We start from the raw sequence: 16017 nt of genomic DNA, 5'->3' as shown, positions 1-16017 counted from the left end.
TCCCCCGTTCATGCTCTGTATCTCTCTGTCTCAAAAATAAATAATAAAACATTAAAAAATTTTTAAATAAATAAATAAAAAGTGAGCATAGAACAGAACCTGTGAGTACTTGTGCCTTGAAAGCCAAGAGGTGCATACAGCTAAAGAAAGACCAAAACAGCCTCATGCTGTAACAATAGCAACACCAAGATTAAAAAGTCAGATTTACATTAAGCAGATACCTTCTATGTTTGCTTTGAAAGCTATCTTGGGGGCGCCTGGGTGGCTCAGTCGGTTGAGCGTCCGACTTCGGCTCAGGTCACGATCTCGCAGTCTGTGAGTTCGAGCCCCGCGTCAGGCTCTGTGCTGAGTGCTCAGAGCCTGGAGCCTGTTTCAGATTCTGTGTCTCCCTCTCTCTCTGACCCTCCCCCGTTCATGCTCTGTCTCTCTCTGTCTCAAAAATAAATAAACGTTAAAAAAAAATTTAAAAAAAAAAAAAAAAAAAAAAAAGAAAGCTATCTTGGGAGAATTTAAGCAAAGTCACTACTAAGAATTATAAATGCAACTGCATTTACTTTAGAATGTATGCACCTATCATGCAAATTCCTTTTATGAGGGAATGGAATTGGTGTTTACTCACAGGAGAGGTCTCCTGAGAATTCTAAATTCTTTTAGGCAGCCCAAAAAGTTCACATAGATCTCTTTTTATAATGGATTTTGGACTGAGCCACTTACCTTTAATGTGTAAGAATTCCAGTAAGGATGAGTTAATACAGACACATTTTAATAAGGTTCGTCATAAAATAGAGTAGGAGCAAGCGGAGACAAGGGACATTTAGGAAAAAAAAAAAAAAAAAAAAAATCTTGGGTGATAGTCCTTAATTGGTAAGAGAAGAGGTCAGGTATAGCAGAGTAAGGGATTAGAAAACAAAAACCCGAAACAAACAAAAAAACCCTTTTTCATTAGAGAAAATTTAATGAATTAAGAAACTGCAAACTTATGGGGCGCCTGGGTGGCGCAGTCGGTTAAGCGTCCGACTTCAGCCAGGTCACGATCTCGCGGTCCGTGAGTTCGAGCCCCGCGTCAGGCTCTGGGCTGATGGCTCGGAGCCTGGAGCCTGTTTCCGATTCTGTGTCTCCCTCTCTCTCTGCCCCTCCCCTGTTCATGCTCTGTCTCTCTCTGTCCCAAAAATAAATAAAAAACGTTGAAAAAAAAAAAAAATTAAAAAAAAAAAAAAGAAACTGCAAACTTAACTGTCTTTAGTTGCTTTTACTCGATATATGTGTATGACTCTCATTTAATGGAGATCTTAAATGTCTTAGGCACAAGTAACATTCTTTGCTGATTCTGAGATTATCTGAACTGCTATCTTTCAGAAATATTCTCTTGAGACATACAAGATTTTCTTTGGCCAGAATGACTTAATTGGCATACAACGAACCTATCACTAAGATCTGTACTTCCAGTAAAGATTTTGCAAGTGTAGGTCTTTTACGTGGTGTTGCAATAATGAATCCCTGCCTATTTAGAGTTATTTTTACTATTCCCTGGGAGTAGCCTATTCTAACTTTCACTTCTTAGTTTCTGTGATTAAAAAAATAAGTTGAAACAGTAAGGCCTACTTCTGTCATATAGCTAACTTTCAATTATTAAAAATATAACTGATTATATATGGGAAAGCCTGAGTACACTCATTTATATTTTATTTCTTCAACTTTGACACACAAAGTCCTTTAGTTTATTTCTTTTTGTTTTTAACCCCAACTTCCTCATTATACCAAATTAAAAATAAGCAATCTAAAATAATAATCTTTGAGGGAGCCTGGGTGGTTCAGTTGGTTAAGCGACCAACTCTTGATTTCAGTTTAGGTCATGATCCCAGGGTCGTGGGATAAAGCCCCATGTCGGGCCTCACACTGGGTATGGAGCCTGCTTAAGATTTTCTCTTTTTCTCTCTCTTTCTCTCTGCCTCTCCCCTGCTCATGTGCCTGCTCTCTCTCTCTCTCTCAAAATAAATAAGCATTAAAAAAAATGATAATCTTTGAAAAAATAAACAAAGTTGGGGGAAAGTCATCCACAAATAAAAGTTGAAGAAAGAATTAAACCTAAAAAAAACACATTTTACAGTAAAACCTTATGAAAGGGTCTTGAAAACAGATACCCAGAAGAATCTCCAAAAATTCTAGTAAAATAAACTCCTCTAGTCTAAAAACCAGTAATTGTTTCTATTTCTAGATATCCAGGAACAACGTGAAAGCATTAATATCTGTTAAGTTATTCCTACTAAGAAATACGATTAATTAAAATGGATCTTGTCTATATGTAAATATACATTTACCCTCCAATTAAAGTAAATGTCTTCTAAAAACTTTAAATGTTAGTATTCACCTTTCAGAAGAAACAATTATAAACCTAAGCAAGTGTCGCTAAGTGTTTAACAGATGCATTTTTAACAAAGTTAGTGTCACTTTTCATGAACCAATAAAACTGGTAATTTTTACCTGCAGACAGCACATACAGAACAATCACAGCTTTTAATTAAAATAACTACCAGGATCTAGTGTATGGGTCCAAATTAAAGAAACCTCAATAAAAGACAGTCCATGACTTCTAATGTGGCAAACAGATAAACGTCCGACTTCTAAACTTTTGACTTGCTATTCTCCTGACTTGACCACCCCACACCCACACTGACGTTTCACACAAAGCCCCTGCTGCAGGCACACACACTCAGAGCACAAGAAATAAAGGCTCTGTTGTTAGCTGGAGGGAAAAGTTTAATGACCATGTAGGAGACACTGCCATAGCTACCTTACAGCTCTGTTTTGTGTCAAAAGTAGCATGTCTGGCTTTCTCCCACTTTTACCTGTTATTTCCTTTTGCCCAGAGTTTGACAATTTTGTATTATTCCCAATTCAAAGACCCTGAGATGGGAAAATAAAGCTTCTCTCTCTGATCCAGTTAGTGAATGGCAGGACCCAGTGCCTCCTCCACATCATCTGTAGCCTCAAAATTCTCTCAACCCAATGTTTTCACAATTTCAGATTTTCAGCTAATAAACTAGGCAAAATAAACTACAGCACCCCCCTCTGTATCACTTGTAAAGAGATCACCACTTCTATAAACTCTGAAGCAGCACTGGGAAATGCCAGGAAATATTTAAGGTGACAGCATCTTAGATCGTTCCCCAAACTTTAAGATGTCTTAGCATTATTTTATCAGTGATTTCCAACCTTTTTCCTACCACATCACAAATAGAAACTGATAGTATGTACACAGCCCACTGCTCAAGGCCAGATCTGAATAGCCAGGAGTCTCCAGCAGCTCCAAGCCCTGGTGGGCCACGCTTGGGGATGGAGGCATGAGGCACTCACACTCCCGTACCTGTGTGCTACACTGCAGAGGCATACCAGTTGGCAAATTCTGACTTACAGTTCTAAAACTCCCACCATATATTCCCACTGGGCCAGACAAAAAGGCATTTAAATCAGAGAAGTAATACAAGAAAAATAACAGTTAAAACCTCAAGGTGTAACTCTTTACAGAGACAGTGGGGAGTTTCCTTTTCCTAATATTGACTTTGGACATGTCCACTCAGCACCCTATAGAGGCTGTGGACAAATTATACCCCAATTCTGCTAGGTATCATGGTACGAGCTACCTGAAGAACCAGAATTACCAAGGGAGATTTAGTTTAATATTGCAAATCTGCCACCACCAACAGAAAAACCTCTAAAAAAACTAGTGACTACATAAGATCTGTTCACATATTAAGGATTATAGTTTAACAGCCACATCTTAAGATTTGAGAATTTTTCTAGGTATTACTTTTTTTTAAAGGGAAAACAGAAGACATATGTAAAATCTTACCATCATATTTAAACCAACATAGTACTTATTACCACACATATTCCATTACCTAAGTAGCTTTTTTTAAAGATGGGTTTTTTTTTTCTGTCCTTTTTCTGGCTTTTCTTCCCCCTTTTTTCTTTTCTTCCTAGCTCTTGTTTTTTTACTAAAGCATTTTTATGTATATCAAATGTACTTGATTTGGGAAAAAATTAGTGCTTTAATTAGAGCAAAAAGCACAGAATTAACAGCCCATTAAAATGCACAAGACTAAATGTGAATGTATCTGTTTATTTACAGCTTTTGATGTTTAAAATTTCAAATAAAATGATCTGTCCAATGGCTGCAGTTTTTAAAAATAAATCATTTTTCCATTCTCTTCTAGAAAAAGCTGCAGCACAAATTAACAAAGAGTAGTGAAAACATAATTACATTTAAAACATAATTTAGAAAACATTATGTACCTCTTTTAGATTAGGAAGCATAATATTGTAATTGTTGGTAACAAAAGCCAACAAGAATGAAATACAGACATTTATAGCTTATGTTCACATGCATCTTATAAAGACAACAAAAAACAGATAAGTTTTAAACTTTTACTAGACATGAATATAAACATATAAATAGGCAAACCCTCCCTTTATTTTCACCCAAAAGTTTTCTTCTATATTCAGTCAAAAAATTTTGACTTTTCAAAAGTATATGACAGCTGTCAGTACAAATCTCTCCCTTCTTTAACATTTACTTTTAGTTCTATGATACATAGTTTGGATATTATGATGCATTTTAAAATGGAACAGTTTAATGCTGAACCCAAGTTACTTCAATGTAACTAGAGAAGACTTAAAGCTAGCACTGTACCATATCGAATGCAGCATACATACTGTATTGCCCCGTGCTAGTCTGATATATGCTAGTCGGTACTGCCATGGTAGCGATGTTAGGTGGCGTTCCTTCTTCTTCTGATTTTTCTTCTTCAATCTTGGGAACACCAGGCACATCAGAGGAAAGTTCATTCAATATTTTTCTAAAACATAATTAAACAACAGAAATAATTAAGATATTTGAATGAGGTTTAAAACAAAAAAGCTATAATGGACTAACTGCTTTGATATAAAATTATTCTCCTTTTTTGGAAAAAGTATCATTACAGGGGCGCCTGAATGGCTCAGTCGGTTGAACGTCCGACTTCAGTTCAGGCCATGATCTCGCGGTTTGTGGGTTTGAGCCCCGTATCGGACTCTGTGCTGACAGCTCAGAGCCTGGAGCCTGCTTTGATTCTATGTCTTCCTCTCTCTCCGCCCCTCCCCTGCTTGCACTCTCTCTCTAAAATAAATAAACATTAAAAAAAAATTTGTTTTAAATATCATTACAGTAGGAGACTTACCTATAAGAGGGTCTTCGTGAAAGGATTTCTCTACGTTTATGAGAATCAATTACACCTTCTGAATCTGCAGACTCATCTGTCTCTGCAATTGTTGCTACCTATAATACAAAAGTTTCTGAAATGCATCAGAAAATATATGACCTCCTTCAACCAAAAAATGGTGCTGAAGGGTCTGTGTGTGCAGTACTAAACCAGCTGCTGGCAAAGCATCCAGCAACAGAACACACAGAACCTACACTAAAGCAGCTCACACCTGGCATTAGGAAAAGGAGCACAGACATACACATTTCAGTTGTAGAGCAGGTATGTGTGGAAAGGAATGGGACAGATAATAAATAGTACAGAAATGCAAATGAAAGTCATTGGAATGGCAGGTGAGGCTTCACAGGAAAGGACTAAATATAAGATACGTAAGACCTAAGATCTCAACCTTGAACATACTCTTACAAATCCAGCGGGGGATTGAGAGGCAAAATAAAGCATCTCTACCTCACTGCCCTCTTCACAATACCACAGCTGACTTGAGCTAGGTCTTCAAGTTAGACATCAGATAGGTTCAAAGAAGCAAATAAAAAAGTAAAGGGGCGCCTGAGCGGCTCAATTGGTTGAGCGTCCGACTCTTGGTTTCATTCAGGTCAGGTCATAATCTCCCAGTTCATGGGTTCAAGCCCTGCACTGGGCTCTTCACTGACAGTGTGGGGCCTGAGTGGAATTCTGTCTCTCTCTGCACCTCCCCTGCTCACTCGCTCTCTCTCTCTCTCTCTCTCTCAGAGTAAATAAACATTAAAAAAAAGAAATACTAAAAAAAAATAAAGAAGCCTGATTAAAGTTAAGATTTATATTTCAAGAAGGTTGGAGCTTGATGGTGGTAACTCCTGAAAGTCAAAATAAGGAATTTCTCCTTAAAAGAAAGGTCAGAGTTTTAAGTAAGGTTTCATTTTTCAAGTCACATGATAATAACATGATTATAAGGAAAGGGTGAAAACTAAAATAACGAATCTCTACAACATGACAGTTCTCAATATATTTAGCCAATTCAGGGCATAGGGTAGTTCTGAGTTTATAAAACTCACTTTCCTTATTGTTATAATTATATGAAAATTTGATTTGGGCAAAATCAAAAGAACTTATTAACATGTCAACAATATGAGCAGGAATATATACTTCCCAAGGCACACTGATGTACATCTATGTTCACCTACACATACAATCTTATGCATCTCTGGTCATAGGCACTCCACACATAAGCACACATACCAATAGAACTTAGAAAAAATGTTGTTGCAATCAACAATCATGTATCACCACCAAACATTTACCACATTATACTGGGCTTTCACACATCTCTCATATAATTATAACTAACCCCTTATGTGAGGTAGGATACTATTTTAACCATTTTAGAAAGGTGAAGCCGAAGTTCATGTACAGACATTAAGTGACTTGACCACTGTTCAACAAGTAGGAATTCTAAGACAAGATCCACTGGCACTTACCTCTACCAAGACAATTAAATCATCCACATAACAAAATCCAAAAAAGCTTACTGAATATAAGATAATACTTTCTTCCAACAGCAGCCAAGTTAAAACTAGAGTAGAAATACCTGCACCCCAACAGAAGTCATAATTCAAAAAGGAGAGTGGAAAGACTTTCTTGTTTTATAATTACAGTCAGAAAGATTCAGAAAGTCTTGGAATCAAGGGTCATTATGGAAAAGAACAAAAAAAAAAAAAGACTGCTAAGAATGACTCTTACTCTTTTGAAAAGATACCTGTGTAGGAAAGATAGCTAAGCTTTTAATGAATGTGGATTTATTACTTCAAATATAATTTTGCAAACTGTTTCATTATTCTGCAATAAGCTGTACTCAAATATGCAAGGGATGAGATTAAGTATGCATATCTATGTTTTCCTCAAGATCTTTCTGTCATCAACTATGTTCAAGTAAATTTCAACATTTAAAGGATAATTACTGAAGTAAAAAAGGAACAGAAATAAATTCAATAACCAAGAAAGTATGCTTTTAAAAAATGCATACTTGAGGTGCCTGGGTGGCTGAGTCAGTTAAGTGTCCAACTTCAGCTCAGGTCATGATTTCATGGTTCATGGGTTTGAGCCCTTTGTCAGGCTCTGTGCTGACAGCTCCAAGCCTGGAGCCTGGTTCAGATTCTGTGTCTCCCTCTCTCTCTTCCCCTCCCCCACTCATGCGTGTGTGCTCTCTCTCTCAAAAAAAAAAAACATTAAAAAAATTAAAAAATTAAATTAAAAATGCATATTTACTCACAATTATCAGAATGGCTGAAATCAACAACACAAGAAACACCAACATCCTTCTTGGTGAGGATGTGGAGAAAAAGGAACCCTCATGTGCTGTTAGTAAGAATACAAACTGATGCAGCCACTGTGGTAGACAGTATGGAGGTTCCTCAAAAAGTTAAAAACCCTATAATCCAGGAATTGCACTATTGGATATTTACCCAAAGAATACAAAAACACTAATTCAAAGGGATACATGTACTCCTATGTAGCATTATTTACAATACCCAAATTATGGAAGCAGCCCAAATGTCTATTAACTGATGAATGGATAAATATATATATATAATGGAATATTACTTAGCCACAAAAAAGAATGAAATCTTGCCATTTATAACAACGTGGATGGAGCTAGAGAGTATAATGGAAAGCAAAATAAGTGAGTCAGAGAAAAACAAATGATTGATTTGAAAGACCATATAATTTCATTCATATGCAGAATTTAAGAAACAAAACAAACAAGCAAAGGGAAAAAAAGAGAGAGAGAGACAAACTAAGAAACAGACTCAGAGGACACACTGATGTTGGTTACCAGAGGAGAGGGGGGAGTGGGGGGATGAGTGAAATAGCTAGAGGGGATTAAGGAGTGTGCTTATGATAAGCATCAGGTGATATATGGAAGTGTCAGATCACTATATTGTACATCTAAAACTAAAATTACACTGTTAACTGCAATTAAAATAAAAACTTGGGGCACCTGGGTGGCTCAGTCATTTGAGCATCCAACTTTGGTTCAGGTCGTAACCTCATGGTTTGTGAGTTCGAGCCCCTAATCGGACTCTGTGCTGACAGCTCAGAGCCTGGAGCCTGCTTCAGATTCTTGGTCTCCCTCTCTCTCTGCCCCTCCCCCATTCACATTATCTCTCTAAAAAATAAGTAAACATTAAAAACATTTTTTAAAATAAAAACTTTAAAAAATGCATACTTAATTTATATCTATTGATGCAAAAAATGTTTTAGGTTCAAGAAATGTTAAGGATTCGTGACCAACTTTGATAATAATAAATAATAAAATAGATCTCCAGATCATAACCACAATAATCCTGTCTACAAAAACCAAGGTTTCATCTGAGTGGGGTTCGTGATGTAGAAGTCTAACACCAAGGTGACAATAATATCCTATGTTTCCTACAAATTACACATATTAAAGATAAACTTAAATTTCCACCTACCTACTAATGTCAGTATTCATGAAAACAGCCAATACTATAATCTTTACTGTGTTTATCAGACATCTTTGCCAAAGAATCCTCAAAATATTTTTAAGCACCACTGGAGAGCTTTGCTAAATAAATCTGTGTTTGAGTACAGAGCAACAACTCAAAGAATTACTCATCTGACAATTACTCATTCTGCAAATTGAGAGCTAACAACCAAACTGCAAATCTTTGGTCAAATCTATGTATCTCACAGGGCACAACACACTCCACATAGGAAAGGGAAATTCCTCCAAACTTCTAATAAAAAGATTTGAGCATAAAAGCTACACAAAGAAAAAAAAGATGATAAATGAATTCGTAAAAGGGAAAAGAAAAAAAAAAAAACTGAAGAAAGTCAAAGACCAATCATCCAGGAAGGAAGCTAACCTGAACAGTTTGTATTTGTGGTGACTGAATAACCGATGGCTGTGGTGTCTGAATTACTCCCTGGACATGCACAGTTTGGCCCGAAGGTAACTGCACTAGAGTTACAGCTGGGGAGCCTCTTCCGGTGCCTGATCCAGCTACAGAAACCTGCAAAAACGATCATCATTGAGGATTAAGACTGGATCATTTTCTGTTCTTTTTGTTTTTGTTTTTTTTTTAAAGAAATACCAATCACTATTAGGACTGGCCAATTCTTCCTTTCTTTCTTCTGCTTCTAAGAAACGATGAGCGTGCTGGGGTACTTACCATTAGGAGGCGGTTACTGTGCTGGAACAGTCATTCTCTGATGTGATAGATATTAAAGAACCCATGCTCCTCACTTTCAGTTCCCATGCTTCGCTGGCTAAGAATGTTCCAAGCGCAAAGTTCTAAAGCAGTTAAACTACCTCACTACAACCTCAAGACTACCAACAGTGAATCCTTATTTTGGCCAGAGTATAAAGTACCTAACTTCCTAAGAGAAATTAGAGACAGAACTTAAATGCGGTGAATTATTTTTTAATAAATGAAACGTTTGCCACATTCTAGTATTACTCCAGATGCAAGTTAATGCCTTGTCTCTATGTTAATGGAAATCAGTTACTGTTATCCCCCCATAATCACAAAAAAGGCACAGGCCAGAGGAATTCCAAGACCCCTCATGCCCTTAGTGTGTGTGATCCAGAGAAAGTACATGCCTTGGAGCTGGTATGGCCCTCTTACAGATTCCCTCCCTGCTAGCTCGAGCATCTAGAGAAGAGGGCCAGAACCATCATTCAGCTTGCACAGAGTACAGCCATCTCCCAGCACCCCTGAGTGCTTTCAACAGAGACCTGTACCAGCAAAACACAATACCTCCACTCCCCTGGATTTAAAACCTGCTAAGTTTCCTACTGACTAAACAACCCAATCCTATAGGCCAATGTAATCTTAGAAACTTTGCCTCCTTTTACTGTTTCACTACTCATTATAACTTACTCAAGAACCAAAGACTTTGGATATGAAATAAGTGAAATAAGCTACCAGCTTCTATCATGAATGGTAGTAGAACCACAAGATCTAAAACAAACTTTGAAGGAAGTCTCTGTGTAGTGCCTCACATTAAGAAACACCAATCTACTTTCCAATCTACTTATACTTTAAAGCAATTACTAAAAACTGGGTTTATAACAAATAATAAGATTTATTTACAAGATCATTTCCTTAGAAAGCAAACTTCTTCGGTAACCTGGAAGTAAAAATCGTTCATCCATGCAAGAGAACCTATGTGGTGAGCATTGTACTGGGTGCACTAGGGTATAAAGTAGAATTGACAAAACTAACACCTAAGAAACAATAGCACGCCAAACAGTATAGAACTAATTGCTCCATTGTACAGGTCATGAAAGTCAAGGAGTACAGAATAGAAAGATCAGCATGGGCCTGAACAGTAAGTAGAGGCTTTGTGTAGAAGCCACAACTTGAGCCAGGCCCTGATATGAGCTTACATAACCAACAGAAAAGGGCAGAGACACCCAAAATGTAGCCCACAGAGCAAATTCAGCCCACCTGCCCTTGCAGTATTATTGCCTACGTTAGATTTTGGGGGAAAGAAAAAGATCATGCCATAATAGAATCGATAAATTTAATAACTAGAAGTTAAAAAAAAAAGGGGGAGGATTTGTTTTACAAATGACAAACCAGCACAAAAGACAAAGCTGTACGAATAATAAAAGGGCATCCACCCCTTTGTGGGCCAGTTACCAAAAGGTATTCTTTTCACCACACAAATAATTCTCAAACTTTTTAGTCTCTCAGGACACCTTTATACTCTTAAAAATTACTGACGACTCAAAAAGCTTTTGTTTATGTGATTTATATCCAGTAGGGTGCTGTCAACATTTGTCAATCAGTTTTTGGGAAAGGAGAACCTTGATTTGAAAGGTTTGCTGATTTCCATAATGTAAAAACTCCTACTGTGGCAGATTTCAAGTTACCAATGGATGACACTGAACATAAAGTTGGAAAAAGATGCACATAAGTGGCTCTCACAAGTCAGCTCCAGCATACCATTGGTTATGTGCATTGATATTTATCATATTAGAAATGAAAACTGAAACATTTTTACATTTTAAAAATAACAATTCCATTACATGCTAACATAAATAGCATTTTATTAAAAATAATTACATTTCCAAAACAAAATCTTAGTGACAAGAGTATCAATGCTTTACTTTTTTATAAATTCTTTTAATGTCTGGTTTAATTTAAATCAGCTGAATTCTCATACCTACTTCTGCACTGAATCTGTTGCAATATGTTATTTTAGTCAATACCTGAAGAAAATCTGGACCTCACACAGACATATCATTGGAAAAGGAAGAGTAATATAATAGCTTTTTCAAAATATGTGGATAGTGTTCTTTGTTACTACACCAAAACTCAACAGGTGGTTGCTTCACATAAAGATTAGTTGCAATGTGGAATCTGGAACCATATCAGTTACATCCATGGACCAGTCTTATACTTTGAATGGATCCCATGCATGATTCTGTAACACCATGCAGTAGTTATCTGGAAAATAATGGCTCACTCAGTTAAGCAGATCTCCCAAATGCGGACACATTTCATGATACTTTATCAGAAAATCTCATTCATTAAAATCAACATCAATCTCATCAGAATACTATAAATACTGAAAAACTATCAAGTTCACAATGGTAGATGCAGGACTTCCAAAATTCAAACTGCTTAAAAAGCTTAAATTTTTTCACTGACAATAAACACTGTCAATTGTTTTCCTTGAAGTGACAAGCTTACTTCATTTGCTTTTAAGAAAACGTTTTCCAAATGCTCAAGTTTGAATAGCATAGTTTGGCTATTGGCCATTCTTTTAAGAAAACTGATGTCCTATGGGAAAAAAACCCAGCTAGTTCATCTCGCCACTCAATTACTCAAGTGTTTTTCTTCAAGAACACCGTCAGTTTTTACTACACAGAAATGCTTTCAGTAAACATACCGATTTCCTAACACAGAATATAAAAATAACATGTACTCAAGGGTCAAGGTTTGATACAATGGGTAATATTTATTGCTTCACCAGGGCATTTTTAAGTGAAACTGGTATTTTTTGAAAACTGCAAGAGAATGTCCATGAAGAACACAATGACTACTGGCATAGTTTGATGCCTCTGACTTGATTCATGCTAAGGTGCCAACAGCTTTACCCCTACCCTCTTCTATTTTTACACCCATCAGTGCAAGTATCAATATAGAGAAAAAGGAAAAGAAGCCTTAGCATTATTATGAAAATACTTTAGTCCTCCTAAGCCTCCTGAAAGTCTCCTGGAGTCTCTCCTAGGGTTGTGCACACCACACTTTGAAAACTGCTGCTGTATCCCAATGTAGCTCTTAGGCCCTGGCTCGCAGCGTAAAGAACTGAGCACCACAGCAGGCTGTGATATCAACTACACCACAGCAGCACAGCCGGAACCAATATATCCAGTAACCCTGATAGTTCAGATGTCAGACTGAGTAAAATAGAATATGAATTATACCCAAGGGTACTATAAGTATTACAGACTGGACCTGCAGATTGAGATGGCAGATCAGTTTTCTCAAAAGAATGGCCAATAGCCAAACAAATTATGCTATTCAAACTTGAGCTTTAGGAAAACATTTTCTTAAAAGCAAATGAAGTGAGCTTGTCACTTCAAGAAAAACAACTGACAGTGTTTATGGTCAGTGATAAAATTCAAGCTTTTAAGCAAAGTTTTAAATTTTGGAAATCCAGCTTCAAAGACGTTAGATATTTTGAAGAATGAACAACTCAAGAAAGATTCATACAGGTTTGATAAATATAAATCATGTTCTAAGTTGCTTTACTTACCTTTCAAGTATAATTTTCAAGATTTTAAATTATTAAATAATCACTCTATCAAAGTGGCTTAGTATCAAGAATACCTGCTGTGGAAAGGGAGCTAATACAAACTGTATTCCTAGAATTCTGGAGATGAGTTATAGGAATTCTATAACTACAGTGAAACTTCTCTATGTCCAAACTCTGGGCAGTGCAAAAGCTCACGGGTCAGCTCTTTTGTTAAACTGCTGAAATACACGTAGAGAACCAGCAGAATGACATACCCTAGAGTTAGAATTAAGATATATCTTTGGGAAAAAAAAACAAAAAAACAAAAACAGAAAAAAACCCTTAGATCTAGAGACATTCTATACTCAGACATTCTATTCCCATTGATTTTACCAAAACTGATGTGACTAGTATTAGTCCTATCACTGAACTGGTAGAGTTAATAGGCTAAACCACTGTTATTCATTAAAAAACAAAACAAAACCTCATGTGGCTCCCTACATTTACATCTTAGTATTATCATTCTATTATACTGATCACTTGGGCCACAAGTGCAATATACAGCATCCTTGAAGTGGTGTATTGTACACAGGTGGCATAGAACGAACACTGGCAATGATTCAAGAACATGCATGGAAGTTCTAAAGCCAAAAGTGGGTAAATAAAGAAGCATCTTTTTGTTTTGTGTCAGGTGGTAGATTCAGTTTTAGGTAGGCCAGGTTGAAAGCAATGGTAGGGCAACGAAGTGAAAATGCTAATAAGAAGGAGAATTGTGTGACTGATGCCTTAGAGCCAAAAAAACAAAGATCTGAGCAACACTAAGAAAGAGCAATCTATTAAAAGTATTATAATTACTTTATTCATAATGTGCAAACAGAATTCTAAAGAAGCTCTGGAAAAAGAAGAGAATTAAGTCTTTCCTAAAAAGACATTGGTAAAGGGACATAAACTTTAGTTCATCTGAACTGAAATATGCATACTGCAGGTAGAAATAGAGAAATATTTCTTATAAATGTCAACTACTCATTCCAAGGCTAAATACACACAAAAAATCTCACAGAAACAAGTCATACTTATGAATTAACTCATTCTTTTATTCTCTTGACAAATACTTATTGGGAGCCTGCCATGTGGACCAGTCTAGACAGTGGAGATAGTGAAAAAGTTTCTGCTCTCCCAGATCAGGAGACAGAAAACAGATGAAGAGACAAATGTATCATTTTGGGTGGTGTTAAATTCTTCAAAGAAAAATGAAGCAGAGTAAGAGATCAGAGAGTGACAGGCAGGGGTAGTGTGGAAGGAGGCTAATCAAAATATACCTGTTGTGGAAAGCTTCTCAGAGGAGGGAACAGTTGCTTTTATAAAAAGCTTAAATGAAGAGAGGGAGAAGGCCATAGGAAGATCTATGAGTATATTCATCACATTCCAACAGTCATGTAGACAGCTCCTCAAAAAACAAAAAAATAAAATGGGTATATTTTATATTTCATATTTATATCTCTTTTTATGAGGCTCAAAAAGTGTGTAGAATGAACTCATAGTAGACATAATTTACCTTTTCTTCCAGATCCCCTGAATAATCCTCTTCTATTGGGTGCCTGAAACATAGATTATGCTGATGCCACCACATCCACCACCAACCCCACTAGACAGTAGTTGATCTGAAGTTAAACTGATGCAACCGACAGCCTTACTTGGCTTTGCAATAATAATTTAAAAATCCTTATAATGACGCTCGTAACTGGGAAAACCTCACAATGTTGTAACACAGCACTTGATTAGCACCTAGTGGACTACCTCCAATCCATAGCCAGGTTCCCTTATGATGGGGTTTATGATGTCACAGTGCAGCTGCAAATGTCACAGAGCTATTGGGCCTGCATTCAAGACAGTTAATAAAGGGTGGGAAAAAATGTGAATTCACATCATAGCAGATTTCACTGTCACTTCTGCTCCTGAGAAATCAAATCTACACATTACCTATTTTAAGGACTACAATTAAAATCTACTAATACTCTAAGCAAGAAGATGGGAAACTATCTTGATTTCTGTGTATTAAAACAAGATTCTTAAAAGAGTCTGTTTCTTCTATGAGAAAAAAAGTGTTTACAGAATATTTCACATATTTTAAGGTTGGAATCAGGGAGATAATATTATAAAAGTGAACACCTGAATAAGATGCAAAATATTTCATTTTATTTTTTTAAAAGTTATTCTTGGGGCACTTGGGTGGCTCAGCTGGTTGAGAGTCCAACTTCGGCTCAGGTCATGATCTCACAACTCATGAGTTCAAGTCCCGTGACGGGCTCTGTACTGACAGCTCAGAGCCTGGAGCCTGCTTCAGATTCTGTGTCTCCCTCTCTCTCTCTCTGCCCCTCCCCCACTCACTCTGTGTGTGTGTGTGTGTGTGTGTGTGTGTGTGTATCTCAAAAATAAATAAAAACATTAAAAAATGAAAAGTTCTTAATTGTACTAAATGAAGAAAACACAAAATGGAAAATATAGACTTTGTCTCATTTTTAGCGTCCTTCTTTCCTACAGAGTTTCTTTTCTTTTCTATTTTTAAGTGTGGCTAACAGACTGCAAAATTCAACACAGTTAAATTTTACTTAATTTTACCTTGGGAATTTCAAATATTTACTGATAACACACTTAGCACATAAGACTCAGATTTTTATATCTACTATGTTAAAATTCTAAAGAGAACTCCATGGGAATGCTGTTGTGTCACATGCTTTTATTGTGTAGGGGGCATAAACAGATACTATATGAAATCTATAACCTGAATACTATAAGAAGGGGGAAGTGGGTCACAGTTTCTGGTACTGTAAATATAAATGGCTGAATATTAAGTCTCTTTAAAAAAATTCTCCTCTTGGGGCTCCTGGATGGCCTAGTCAGTTAAGCATCTGACTCTTTGGTTTTGGCTCAGGTCATAATCTCATGGGTTTGTGGGATCAAACCCTACATTGGGCTCTGCACTGACAGCACAGAGCCAGCTTGGGATTCT

At 36.7% G+C, this 16017-nt stretch overlaps 1 protein-coding gene across 24 annotated transcripts in view; it reads right to left on the bottom strand.

Moving 5' to 3' along the window:
* The window catches only part of CREM (cAMP responsive element modulator), a 73688-nt gene that overhangs the window by 26541 nt on the left and 31130 nt on the right, over positions 1–16017 (bottom strand). For 11 of the 24 annotated variants that reach the window (XM_078450266.2, XM_078450274.2, XM_078450263.2 and 8 more), the window contains 3 exons: positions 9122–9268; positions 5217–5314; positions 4714–4856 (listed from right to left, as the gene is read on the bottom strand). In XM_078450266.2, the coding sequence (XP_078306392.1) occupies positions 4714–4856; positions 5217–5314; positions 9122–9268 (388 nt within the window). Of the gene's footprint in view, positions 1–4713; positions 4857–5216; positions 5315–9121; positions 9269–9427; positions 9536–14562; positions 14804–16017 lie in introns of those variants that run through there. The other 13 variants (XM_078450278.2, XM_060658956.3, XM_078450280.2 and 10 more) reach the window with 4 other exon arrangements.

The sequence above is a fragment of the Panthera onca genome, chromosome B4, assembly GCF_046562875.1.
Source record: "Panthera onca isolate mPanOnc1 chromosome B4, mPanOnc1 haplotype 2, whole genome shotgun sequence".
Taxonomy (NCBI): Eukaryota; Metazoa; Chordata; class Mammalia; order Carnivora; family Felidae; genus Panthera; species Panthera onca.
This window is presented reverse-complemented; position numbering and strand designations above follow the sequence as displayed.